Source organism: Paroedura picta, chromosome 6 (genome assembly GCF_049243985.1).
Source record: "Paroedura picta isolate Pp20150507F chromosome 6, Ppicta_v3.0, whole genome shotgun sequence".
Lineage (NCBI taxonomy): Eukaryota > Metazoa > Chordata > Lepidosauria > Squamata > Gekkonidae > Paroedura > Paroedura picta.
The window spans coordinates 99359046-99372613 of record NC_135374.1 but is presented as its reverse complement, the minus strand read 5'-3'; the positions used below and the strand labels follow the sequence as shown (position 1 = coordinate 99372613).

Below are 13568 nucleotides of genomic sequence, written 5' to 3'. Positions count from 1 at the left end.
GGGAGGCAGAGAGAGACACAGAGAAAGCTGCACCAAGCTGCTGATCAGCCCTGCTTCCCTCCTAAGCATGAGGCCTAATTACCTGCCATGCGGCACACAGAAATACATGGTACACGGAGATACACGGGGAGAGAGGGAGAGAGAGACACACAGAGAGAGATATCCGCACCTCCCGGCGTCCCCTGGGTCCTAGCGCCCATTGTATTCCTGGTTGCAATGGGTTTTCTTGCTAGTCTTATATATATATGTGTGTGTGAGAGAGACAAATTTCTAGAATATTCGACCAAGAGATGGTTGTGTGTATATTTTTTCTGGAATGCATAACTTCAAGCACACACAAAGTAATGGATTACATAATTCCTTTTTCTTTCCCTTGATAAAGTTTGAACTTTCTAACAGTTGATGACATCATACGTGAAAGAAAGGTTATTTCATCAATTCAGTTCCCAGGGCTCCCCATAATCCCTTTAGGCTCCCCTGCTCACATTTTTTCAGTCTGTGGCCCCCTTCAAATGTGCCAGAGTCCCCCAGGGGGCCATATGGCCCATGTTGAAAATGGCCATGCTAGATAGTCTCCTCTACAGGGCAAGCGCACTCTTTTAACTTTTGTTTGTGCAAAGGTAGTGGTTTTCTTTGTGCCCTTGTGCAAGCAGAAGATTTAGCACAAGAGGAAGCGTGACCCATGGCCTACCGGACACAGAGATTGTCCGTAGGATCCCAGGTCTTCAAACAGTTTCGTTTAAAGCAGTCTCGCAGTCATTTTTGCACATATGAATATGAGATTAACATTTGACTAGCAATGCTCCAAGGTCTTTTTTAAAAAAACCGCATGGAGAACACTGAAATCTCTCTTCCCCATCAGCACTTTTCCTTAATTGGCTAGAAATATGAAACTGTCTTTATCTGATTCTTCCGTGAAGTGTTCGTCTGGCTTTTATAAAAGCAGGTTCACGGCAGAAAAGGAAAGGGCTGCTTCACACGTGGTTTCTTATCAGTTGAATATTTGTTCTAGGTGGTTGCTTAAGGCAAAGGAGGAAAATCCATCGTTTTGATTGATTTTGATAGCATGCGGTGTCCTCCGCTTAATTCACAGGGCTAACCATTTTTAGACTTTCCCACGCTTGGCAACGTTTTGTGTAAACAGTTGCATTCACTGCATAGTATGTGACGAGTACGTCAGTTTCGCATGCCACATGTACATTTGAGAGCTGGTTTCTACAAGTGTCTACATATGGCATAATAGGCAGTCGTGTAACTTAGGGTGGGGACATGGGGAGGGATGCATCCTAAGCACACATTGGGTAGGGAGCAAAATGAATGCATGGATTGTTATTAAACAATAAAATTTTCAATCCAGTTATGGACCCATTCTAAGGCTTAGTGAGGGAACCAAGCAGCGTTGTCACAGTTTCAATTTTGTTGACTGTCTGTCCACATTGTCCACTCTTGTGTCTGCATTGTCCCCTGCCAGCTTGGTATAGTGGTTAAGAGTGGCGGCTTCTAATCTGGAAAGCCAGACGTGATTCCCCGCTCCTCCACATGCAGCTAGCTGGGTGACCTTGGGTGTGTCACAGCCCTGATAGTGCTGTTCTGACAAAGCAGTAATATTGGGGTTCTCTCAGTCTCACCTACCTCACAGGTATAAAAGCCAATTCTTCTTCATCATCATTCTGTTGACAAGGAATTATTTTTTTAAATTATGATGATGAAGACTGATTGGATAGCATCATCCTGAAAGGTTTTGTTTCCAAAGGTTTCTGTGCTGGAAGAGTTTGAATCGTGAACATCCAGAATAACACAAGTTTCCTGAATGGATCTTGTATCGTTTCAAAGAAACCTTGTGTAATCCCCATGTATGAAGCAGTGTGCAGTGTAGTATGGATGTGTCCTCAACACTTATGGCTGTAGAGGATTGAATGCACCCTACAAGACAGCACTTTTGAAGTATATGACAAACCTTGGAAGGAGCTCTAACGCAGGGGTAGTCAACCTGTGGTCCTCCAGATGTTCATGGGAATTGTAGCCCATGAACATCTGGAGGACCACAGGTTGACTACCCCTGCTCTAATGGAAAGGAATGTGGGGTTTTTGATGTTTGGTTTAAGCCTTTCAGCTCTTTAGGAGTGACTGGGCAGCATTCCCAGTTATCAAGTTTCATTCCCAATGTTTGTGAGTTGGTTAGATTATATCTCTGGGCTTATTGTAAGTGCAGCCTGCCTTAGTTCCTGTTAACAGCTTTTTGAGTCTTCTGAAGCAATGCACTGAGTTATAAATTCTGTGTCAGGCATTTATGTTGAAAGCTGGAACATGCGAAGCATGAAACCAGATCCATCCCGCTGTCCTTGTATTCGGGCCTGCCAAGTGGCTGACAGTGCCTTCTCCTCTTCACCACGCCTTCCCGTTTTTTGCATTTCCAGACACGCATCAAAACTAATGTCCCTGGTGGGCTACTTTTGGTGGAGTGGGTTACTCATAATGAGTGCCTGATACAAGACACTGAACAGCTGCACCTGCTGCAAGCATAAAAACCCTTGCGTGTTGTAACTTTAAATAAATACCACTTCAATGCAAAGCTTTCTCCCAAAGAAATAGGACCTAGTCAGTGATCTTAGTTGGTAAGTCCTTATGACAGGCACAGCAGCAGTAGATTCTGTGGTTTCTGTGGTTGTGGAAGGGATGCTGCCGAAACCACGTCCCCATACAGGGAGTGAACCCCTTCTATCCTCCTGTACTTATGTATCAGTATTGACTCATTATGAGTCTCTGTACCTCCCTGAAAGCTTAGAATCATAAAATAATAGAGTTGGAAGGGACCTTCTGGGTCATCTAGTCCAACCCCCTGCACTATGCAGGACACTCACAACCCTATTGCTCATCCACTGTAACCTGCAAGTTAGGAACAGATCCAGTCACAGTGCTGATACATGCGATGAGTACTTTAGGGCTCCCTTAGATGTGATGGAATGGCTTACCACCAGAGGGGGTATTTTTAGAACACTCCTATGGTGGCCTTGTTGTGTGCTTCCCTGATGCACACTCGTTGTCAGCTGAATTTATTTATTCATTTTCCGAATTTTGCTTTGTAAAGGCCTTTGGCCATATAGAATAAATATCTATCTATTCATTTATAGGCCACCTTTCCTTCTGAGACGCAATGGCAGATTACAGAATATAAAAACAATGCAAATATAGTGAATAATGCAACAGGAGTAGGATTGCAGAAAACAATGCTGTTCATGGGAAGATATATTACAAACAATGCAGCAAGTGAAAAAAAAAAACCTAACATACCTTGTAGCATCAGCTATCTATTGAAATAGGCACGGTACAATTAGAATGCACTTCATTATCCAGTTTGGCCCATTTAACTTTAGTTTGTTTTCTTCTCCACAGTGGCCGAACTCAGAAGCAAGTTCTTGACTATGTTAAAGAAGGTGGGCACAAGAAAGTCCAGTTTGAAAGGTCAGCAAAACTGTTCAGCATTTTCTTCACTGCCAGGAGATTGGATGATGGCTTTAACATGGGTGTATACCAGCCTTTCTCAACATTTTTTTCCCCTTGAGAACCCCTTGAAACATCCTTCAGGCTTCAAGAACCCCCAGAAGTGGTGCGATTGTGCAGAATATGGTTGCGAAGCAGAGCTGTGTACAAGCCTACCTGGGGCCCCTCTAGGCCCATCATTGGGCTTTTTGGAAGGGGTGGGTGCGTTGACATGACCATATGTAGTCATGTCACCTGAAAAATGTTTAACACATTTTAAAATATATTAAAAATTAATTCACCTTCTAGGGCTGTCAAGAAACCCCAGGGTTTCATGAAACCCTGGTAGAGAAAGCCTGGTGTATGTGAATGGATGAAAGATAGGCTTGTCAATGAATATTGGCCATAATGACTAAACAGAAACTTCATGTTCTAAAGTAGTTTGCCTTCGAATGCCACTTTCTGGGCTCAGCAACAAGGGGGTGGTCTGTTGGCTTTAGTCTCCATGCCCCACTTATAAGGCTGTCTGCAGCATCTTCTGAGCCATTGGGAAATGGGATGTCGGACCAGCTGAACCTTTGCGGTAATGCAGCAGGAGTGACGCTGTTTAACTATTGCAGTTGTCTTGAAGGGCACTTCGGAATAAATAGGGAGGGTCTCACATAGCTCCCTGTTAGCCTGTGGAAAGATTCTTGGAGTCGTGGGCTGTACTCAGCATGGAATTCTACAGGGCCTAGAAAACGGCACTCTTCTGCCAGGGCTGGGGCTGAGGCCAGGGTGGCTTAACATCATGTGGAGCTGCCATCTCTCATGTCCAGCCGAGAAGAAAGGGAGCAGAAACCTGAAGTGCCCAGGAGACAATCTGTAGGCCAGGTAGAAGATGGTTAGGATGGAGTGGAGTGGAGTAGAAGTGGGGTATGGTAGGGTGGGAGGGAGGGGCTTTGTGTTGAGAATTTTAATTGTGTGTGTGTGTTTTTCTTAAATTTATGAATGTTTTAATTATTTTGCAAACTATTCCAAGCCCACTTGCAGAGAGGGGCAGTCTGTGAATATAATAACAGTAGTAAGGCTTACAGACGAAGTAGCTTGGGGATAAGAAAACTCTGTGTGTGTGAGAGTATGAGTGTGAGTGTGTGTGTGTGTCCAACTTCCTGTTCTTCCAGCTTGGTGATAAACTGCTTTTGAGTCTGGCAGTGGTTTTTGTTTACCTACCCTTTGGTTTCTCCTTTGTTCAGAAAATGTCAATAATTCTTTGTTTGGAAAAATAGCTGCTACTTGAGATCTCGTTGATTTCCTTTTGAAGGACCTTGGAACCAGCAGTGAATGATCCCGGAACTTCCACTAGCACCCCTCTTGCCCCATGAAGCCTGCTAATATTGTGCTTCATAAATATGCAATGGTGTTTTTCATAATAGTTTTGCTAGCAAGCCGTCTTTATTTATTTGTTTGTTTGCACACTTTTGGCCTGCCTTTCCCCAAAGGCTTAGGACGGCTTACAAGAAGTCAAAGCATAAAGGTCATTATTTTATAAAATTTAAAAGTATAAAATCTTAGTTTCAAATGTACAGTATAATTCTAAAAATACAACAATACATACATACAAAAAACGCAAAAATATAGCAGTACGTGTGCAGTACAACAACCTAATTCTCTAACCTATTTAATTTTTATTCCCTGTATTGTCAAAAATAACTAGATTATTATTATCCTCCTTCATTAAAAGCAAAGGAGACCAAAGAATAAAAGGTCTGTGCCACTGCTTAATACAATTGTTGCGCAGTACTAAAATCTTAGACAAGGGAAGGGAGTAGATTCTCGCAGGCTGTTGCCAGATGTCTTTACAAGCACGTCTGTGTCACAGAAAATTCAGCGTTTTTGCTCAATTCAGTGACGAACCTAGCAACAGGTTTGTGTTTTGAGTCATCTTTTGGTCATGAGAGCATTTTTACTCCAATGCCCTTGTCTTTTCCTTTTATGATGTTTACATAGCACATACTTCCCCAAAATATCCCATGCATTCACCAGCAGAGAGGAAATCTGTTTCTGGGAAATAAGTTTGTTTGAAGCTCAAGTTTATTCGCTTTGATACTGAGTTGTCTGCAGTTGATTATTCACTCTGGGGTGCATGGCGGTGGGGGTATTGCATGGGTTTTGCAAGAAAAAAAATGTTTTTGTCTTTCCCCAGGAAACACAGCAAGATCCACTCTGTTAGGAGTCTGACTGCCAAGCCTTCAGAACAGCATTCAGAGGTGCCAACTCAAGTCAGTTATATTTTATGCTTTTGCAAGCAAAAGGGCCTGGTTGAGCTCTTTGTCTTTTTCTGAGCCTTGTTCAATCTTGTGCATCATAACTCAGCGTCAGGAAAGGCCAAACTGAATAGCAGCCCTGTGGCTTTAAGCAGCCTCGTCTTTCCTCTGGCCTGGAAGGCTGCCCTAGCTGAACTGAAAAGTACAAGTGCTGGGAAAAGGGTACATTGCAGAGTGAGAATCTGTGCATCCCACAGACTTCTGTACTGATCATACGTCAGGGGTAGTCAAACTGCGGCCCTCCAGATGTCCATGGACTACTATTCCCAGGAGCCCCCTGCCAGCATTCGCTGGCAGGGGGCTCCTGGGAATTGTAGTCCATGGACATCTGGAGGGCCGCAGTTTGACTACCCCTGTCATAGGTGAATTGAATACGTAATGCAGATACGCCTTAATGCACATCATCCACAGGTGGTGGCAAGGGCCATCAGATCCCAGCCAACTAGAGCAACTCCCATTTCAAGGCAAGAGACATTCAGAGGTGGGTTGCCATTGCCTGACTCTTTGCAGCAGCCCTTGACTTCCACAGGGTCTCCCTTGCATGTACTAACCAGGGTCCTCCTTAAGATCTGATGAAATCAGGCTGGCCTGTGCCATCCAGGCCCCAGCACATCTTCTACGCACTTGGAGAGAATTTCAGATCGTCCCTTTAAGGGTAATGAACTGTGGACTACACCAGGGATCTATACATAGAGAGCAGCGGAGGGGAAAGAGAGCTGCTTGGCCCAAAGCTGATTTTTATGATCAGTGTTAGCAGTACCCCACCCTCCTTCCTACGAATGTAGAGGAAACCGTTCCATAATTTGCCCACTATTTAAAGAGTTGCAAGGTCTAGATCAGAGCCGTTTCCAGTCCCACCATCCCTGATTTCCGGAACTTTAATTGAAAACAAAAGAGCCAACCTTTTAACTTTTTTTGTGGTCTAGATTTGCTGCTCCCAGGGACAGCTTAATAGCGTTGCCTAGAAACTGCTCTGAGGAAGAGAATGAGTTGGTGGAATTTCATTAACCCTTAATTGAAAAGCAAAACATCTCCTGAAGACATGACCGCTATAATAATGCACTTCATAAGTATTCTTGATAAAAATGTCAGTTCAGAAACAGGTCTTTGCCCCAGGCGGATGGAATTTTGCCTTTATGATTGTTTGAAATCTGCAGACACCTCTTGTCTGAATTTATTGCCTTGCTTTAGCCAGGACCAGTAATTTTTTAATTACCTGGATCTTTTATGGTGTCGTTCAATGAAGATCCCACTTTAGTTTTTCTGATGGCTGTGCTGCTTTCTCTCTTTGTTTATTTATTTATTATATTTGTATACCGCCACTCCCAGCAAGCTGGCTCGCGGCAGTTCACATCATATGAAAACATCCCATAAAATTTCCAATATCTCAACATTCCTAGCAAATAATAAAATCCCCATAAAATCATGCCCTTACCATAACCTCTATAAGCAGCAGTGAAAATAACAATACAGTTAACATTTAACAATTAGCAATTAGACAATAGTCTTTAGTTCAGCAGTTCCTATTAGTTAAATCGGGTGGGATTTTGCTAATTCATTTAATGCAGAGTGAAATATTGCCGTGTCTGCTTGGATCATGTGAATTCAGTAACTGTCATGGCCCCGTCAGCATAGTAACTCTGTACCCCAAATGCGTATTTTCTGTGAAACGCTGTCCTGGTTCTATAGCTGCTGTTTTTGGAGGTCAGAGGAATTGTAGCCTCTTCTACAGTTGAGAGTTTGGTTGGGCATCCGAAGTGGCCGTTCGTGGGGGGGGGTACCTGCACCTCCCCTTCCTCTGTGCCATGGCGCTGGCTGCTTCAGGCGCGAACGGCCACTTCAGAAAATGAAGTGCCCAACCCTAGTTGAGAGTTTTAATCACTTGCGCTGTTGGGAGCGGTCTTTTATGCATTGTGCTCCCTGATGTGCCTTCTAGCCCCCTTCCAGCCTCACATTTTCCTCTCTTCTTCCCTCCTTTCTTGTTCTAGAACTCTAGTTTTACATATGGCGATAACGTTGATTCCCCTGTGGTTCAGAGCTGCTGGCAGGGGAAAGAACTGAAAGTTTCAGTGGAAGATGGTGGCCAGCGGGCAAGCCCTTCCCTAAAGAAGAGCCCGAAGGAAGGCCGGAGGCTGGATGGTGCCGTGATAGCAACGATGGAGGAAGAGGAGGAAGTCCTCAAGGACAGACCCCAGCACAGTAGACCTCAAGCCCAGCAGCCGAGCACAGGTCCTGCATCCCGAGCTGCTCGTGGCAGTAGCACCTCCATTCCTTTCATTGACTGCAGTGATGTAGATAGCGAGTATGACCTCCTCAGAGAGCAAATGTCCCGGTCACATTCCCAAACAAATGACAATTATGAGGGTGATTCGACCAGTGGTGCCTATGTTGACTGTAGAGATGAAAAACGTCATAGGTATAGAGATTCCTCAGCCACCTCTGTAAAATCATCCCATCAGACCACCCAAGACTGTAATGATGGCAGCTCTACTAGTATGTCCTTCTATGTTGGCGGGAGCCCCAGAATCCCACGGCACAGCACTCTGATTGATGAAATGTTCAGGGGCCCAGATACCCGCAGTCCATTGGCCACACCCTTGCCTTCCAGTAGCAAGGGATCCAGTCCTCACAGGAGTTTTGGCAGAGCAGGCTCCCAGAGCTGTGTCTCTGAAAATGGGTGCAATTGCAAGGTTAGGTCTGACAGCGATGATGCTTGTCCATATACCTGTCATAGTTATATTAAGTGTTCCCCAGTCTTACAGAGGCCCCATATGCAAATAATTCAGAATGCGTGTAACAGATCTGAAACAGATCCATTTATCTTGAGCCAAGTGATGTCAACTCCTGGCCAAGAATGTAAGCCAGATAGATACTTCTCGGGGGGGATGGTTAAAGTGCTCCCTTCGGAAGGCAAGGGTATGGCAAATGGCATGCCATCCATTGGACAACCAAAGCAAAGTCCAGTTATGCAAACCTTGTATGCCCGGGGCATGATGGACCATATGTCTACTGTCCAAATGATGGAAGGTTCTACCAGCAGCGGAACAGAGTCTAGTGATTCTGATTCAGAAATGGTTAATCCTTTCACCCACCCTCTTGTGTTCGGGAATCCGATAGTGCTGAATTCTTCTCCCCTAGCCAGGAACAAGTATTCTTTTGGCAGCCTCCAGCTAGATGAAGAGGCGGAGGATGCTTCTGTGGGCCTTGGTGATGAAGATGGTGTCCATGTATTTGGTTGCTAAGGAACATGAGCAGCACTTCAAGGCTCAGATTAAGGACTTTTCCTATGCTCTTAGTTAGTCTAGAGACTTGTTCTCTGAATGCAAACAAATTATGTCATTGCTCATGGCCCAACTGAAAACTAGAAAGAGGATTTACTAAATGTAGTGATGGTGGTAGTTTACAGTGAAATCTAATAACGTTGTGTGGGTTTTTTGAAGAAGATTCTAGTCACTTTTGGGCTAGACTCTTCATGAAGAGGCAAATTGTATAGTCTTGTGTATCATATTTAACGGGGTGAAGGCTGGATAGGTAACACAAGAAGTGACGTAGTTGTTTGGGGAAGCGCCATGATTTGAAACGATGGTATACATATGTGCTTTTCTCTCCTTAAGAAAGGAGTACATGTTATTCAGTGCCTCGTAGGTTTACAGTTAAAATTTTTACTCTGTAGTCAAAATGCAAGAAACTTAATATTCAGTGTAAAATCGAAGTGAATTTTTTAAAAAGAGCTTGGCGACATCTTTTTACAAGAACTACTTCTATGTTTTGGTTGTCTTAATTTCACTTTTATTCATGTGCTGGAAATATCAAAAGCCACTTCATTTGTATTCAGTCAGCTCAATAGTTGGTTTCTTCTGTCTAAACACAGTGAAGCGGTAGAGGATATTAACTTTTAAAAGATAGATGGAAGCAGGTTGGATTTAAACACTCTTACATGGAAGCTAGCTCATCTGAAACTTTCTTGCAACTGTTAAATGCCTCATTTAATTATCGGTAATCATAATTTACAGGAGTTGATTACAAGGTTACTTTCAGTGTAGTTGGTACATGCGTGATCTGACCAATTTGCATGCATGATAGGCTTCCTATACCCATTTCCAGCGGGAAAATGAGTCATGGGTGTCAGTGGATTCTGTCAAGATCAGCCCTTTTCAGAAAATGGATAATAGAGCAGTTTATTTAGCCACGTTGGTCAGTAGCATTTTGGAGCCTTCTTCCAGCCAAAGGAGACTTCCTCAATCTTAAGAGTCTCTTTTGTCCCCCAGCGTAAGAGCCTGTTGACTTGGAGAAAGGCTTCAGACTTGGCCAAATACACCCCTGCGTCAGTAAGCTGGCTGAGAGGGCAAGCAGGAGGGTGGGTGACTCCATTCTGCCCATTCCTCCCTGCCAAACAGCAGATCAGGAGGTCCCGAAAGAGCAATGGGCAAATAGTCATTTGAGGAATGTGTGATTTGTTGCTCTGACCACAGTTGGTTCCGATCCACTTTGTCTCTGCACGTAGCATAGGTCTATAACGTTCTGGCCACCGTTTTCATGTAATAGTCTGCTAGGTGTCAGAATTTAGGATCTAAATAAAACAGAAAGAGAATCTAACCCTGTATGTAGAAAGTTTTTTCTTTTTCCCCAGGTAGCAAGATATATCCATTCTCGGCCCAGTAGCCTTACTGCTCTTGTCAAACATTTTTTTTTTAATTGGGGCAGAAGTACATGTTGTCAGTTAAGTATATCCAGAGGAGTTTATCAGAATTAAATACCGAGGGACAAGTATTTGTTGAAAATAGTTGGCTCTAAATATTGGTCAACCTGAAAACAGATAAACCAGTTAACAATATACCTTTAAAGAAACCTGTGCAGTTTTTCTCAATAGTGTTAGATTTTATACAACCAAGCGTGACTGTAATTTTTTCCCATTGCCTTGATTTCAGATGCATTAAATGATTGAGCCAATCATAAGAATATGCTAATAAGAGTTTCATCTTATGGTTGGTTAGCACTTTTCAGGATTTCAGTTAAAAGACAGGCTACTTCTTTGCCCCAAGACTGCATTAGAAATGTTTTCATAGCACCTGCAGCCAGGATCTGCAGCGAGGGGCTAGAAACCTCCTTTGAATGGGGCTGGGATTTTCAGGATCCTAACAAAACCCTAAGAAGTTTCGGGTGATTTTTTTTTTAAAGGCCCTCTGCTAAATGCTGCCCATTCCTTTGGGACACTGATATGTTTTCAATTCCAGAATCCGGTCTCCTTTATCATCCCATCATTCCTGTGCTACTAACTCATATTTCTGCATATTCAAACAATTCAGAGATCTATTTAGACAGCAGGCAAGATGCTGACTAATAAATCCATGGCTCTGCACTTGGACAAGAGGCTCAGTTGGAGAGGAAGTTGGTTTAACTTGGCACTTGGTGCTTTAGCTGTAGAACAAATAGTTTTTCAGCTATTTATAATGTTGAATGTTTCCAGAGCGTAGGTCAGGGGTAGTCAAACTGTGGCTCCCCAGATGTCCATGGACTACAATTCCCATGAGCCCCTGCCAGCAAATGCTGGCAGGGGCTCATGGGAATTATAGGCCATGGACATCTGGAGGGCCGCAGTTTGACTACCCCTGGCGTAGGTAAAAAGCAGCTCTTTTTTGAAAATTTAGGGGCATGCATTTGCCTTTTTCTCAGTACTTTTGCTGACCCTTAGTGATGAAACAACGGCTTGGATCCACACTAGCGTTTCCACAAATGCCTGGTGGGAAACCAGGAAAGGCATGCTACATGGTTGGTTTGCAGAAACACAGGTTTAAATCCAGTCCTATTCTAGTCAGGTAAAGCTTGTTAGGCATGCAAACTCTAAGGGCCTTTTCGCACAGGGATCTTTGTTGCAAATTGTTTGCGGAATGAAAAATCGCCATTTAAAATAGTGGAATTCGTTGTTATGCATACCTGCCTTTGTAGTGGAATCAGTTGCGTTTTTTAGCGTTTCCCACAGGCTTCCGGTCTCGGCAGAAATCGCTAGAAAGGAAGCGCTATTGCCAAGCTCGTCCCGCCCCTGGCCGTCAAGCAGCCAATGGGCAGCCGTTAGCATGCTCCCAAACAGCCCCTTTCCCTTTAAGAAAGGTTTTTTAAAAAAAAAACGACCCATAGCAACGAATCTAGGTAGATTCGTTGCTACGGAGAGACCCATCCAGCTGCCTAATGTGAGCTGTCGTTTGATTGTATGATCGTTTGCACGCTGCCTCGAGTGATAAAAAAAAAATCCCCCCCCCCTCTCACGGGCCCGATTTTCGGCTGAATTTATTTGTAAAAAATAAAGGGACTTTATTTCATCAAACGGGCTTTTCAGTGGTTTGTGCTTAGTGACTAAAGGTGAAGGACTGAAGCCAGGGAAGCCTCTAAACAGAAAGAGGCTCGCTGGTGCGTTTATCCCCGCTCGCTCGGGGAAAAAAAAATGGCGATCGCTTCGCCGGAAGTTTGGAGGAGAGAGCCAGGGGGAGGGACTTTGAAGAACCAGCAACAATGGTAACGCACAGGTCTTTAGCGCTACTGTTGCAGATTGGTTGCAGGAGTGTATCGCTATCCGGAGGGTGAATCCACTTTTCTGGATTCCCCTGAAAGCGCCACAACGAAGCGCTTTTTGCTGATTAGTTTCAGGATTGTTGCAGATTGTCTACGACGTCGTGGGTTATGGCAAATTAGTAGCGTTTCCAAATAGCAACCATTCTGCTACTTTGAAGCCGTGCGAAATGGCCCTAATTGTGTCAGTGCTTTTTCCAGTCTCTCGAGTATATTGCATAGTAGGTGAATCCCTTTCTTAAGGACAAAAATCTAATTTGATGTCATGCTGATTTAGAAGTGGCCAGAGATCTGTAAAATATACTGTTGTCAATGTGCATGGATTGGAGAATGTCTGTAAAGATTGCCTATGACTGGGCACTGTAGAGACTGTGCAGCAAATGAATACCATATTCTCCATTCAACTTTCATCAGTTACAAGCAGGCCACCCACCCACCCAGCCCCCAAAACACAGATGCCCTCACTGTTACTCTCTCGTATACTGCCATTAGGGCTTTTATTACCTTTGCCTACAATCTGTGGAATTAAGGCTGTTTGGTTGTTCTGTGTCTTTTTACCTAGCGAAGGTCTAGGGAAACCTAGCGAAGGTTTTCTTGGCAAGGAGATCAATCTCAGTGAGTTGGAATGAATGAGCCATGAGTGGCATAGGTTTGCTGAACAGGCCTGTCTCCTATATTCCCATCACCTCCAAGCTGTTCCTGAGGGTTGGGGTGGCCCTGAGAACCAGATGCACAACAAGGGACTGCCGGTGGAGGTGGCCCTTCCTTTTTACACGTGCAAACTTTTCTTCTAATGGCGTAGGAGTGAGGATGACATTTCTGCTGGCTGTCCATCATGGCTGCATCCCAGTGCACTGGATGCTGCTGAGTTCCCTGGCCCTCAGGAACAGCTTCTTGGATGCTGCCAGGGAAATAGAGAGAAATACATTTCTTGAACTCATTCTGCTCACAGTTCATTGGATCCGAACCATTGGCCAAAAATCCGTCAGCTTTTGTAATGTATAAACGATAGTGCTAGTATAAGCTCATTGGTTAGGAAGCTGATGCAGGCAGCCAATCCACGTCTCCGGCCATGGAGAAAAGTTTGTGCGGACGTATTCCAACATGACGCCTAAGCTGAAATAAGTTTGAGGTCAGTGGTACCTTTAAGACCAACAACATTTTATTCAGGGTACAAGCTTTCATTTGCATGCGCACTTCTCTATTCATGTGCGCACA

The 13568-nt window shown here is 44.1% G+C and overlaps 1 protein-coding gene across 5 annotated transcripts in view; it reads left to right on the top strand.

Moving 5' to 3' along the window:
• Positions 1 to 13568, top strand: part of FARP1 (FERM, ARH/RhoGEF and pleckstrin domain protein 1) — a 234433-nt gene that overhangs the window by 164566 nt on the left and 56299 nt on the right. For 3 of the 5 annotated variants that reach the window (XM_077343848.1, XM_077343846.1, XM_077343847.1), the window contains exons 11-13: positions 3394 to 3462; positions 5666 to 5741; positions 7775 to 8015. In XM_077343848.1, the coding sequence (XP_077199963.1) occupies positions 3394 to 3462; positions 5666 to 5741; positions 7775 to 8015 (386 nt within the window). The remainder of the gene's footprint in view (positions 1 to 3393; positions 3463 to 5665; positions 5742 to 7774; positions 8016 to 13568) is intronic. The other 2 variants (XM_077343849.1, XM_077343850.1) reach the window with 1 other exon arrangement.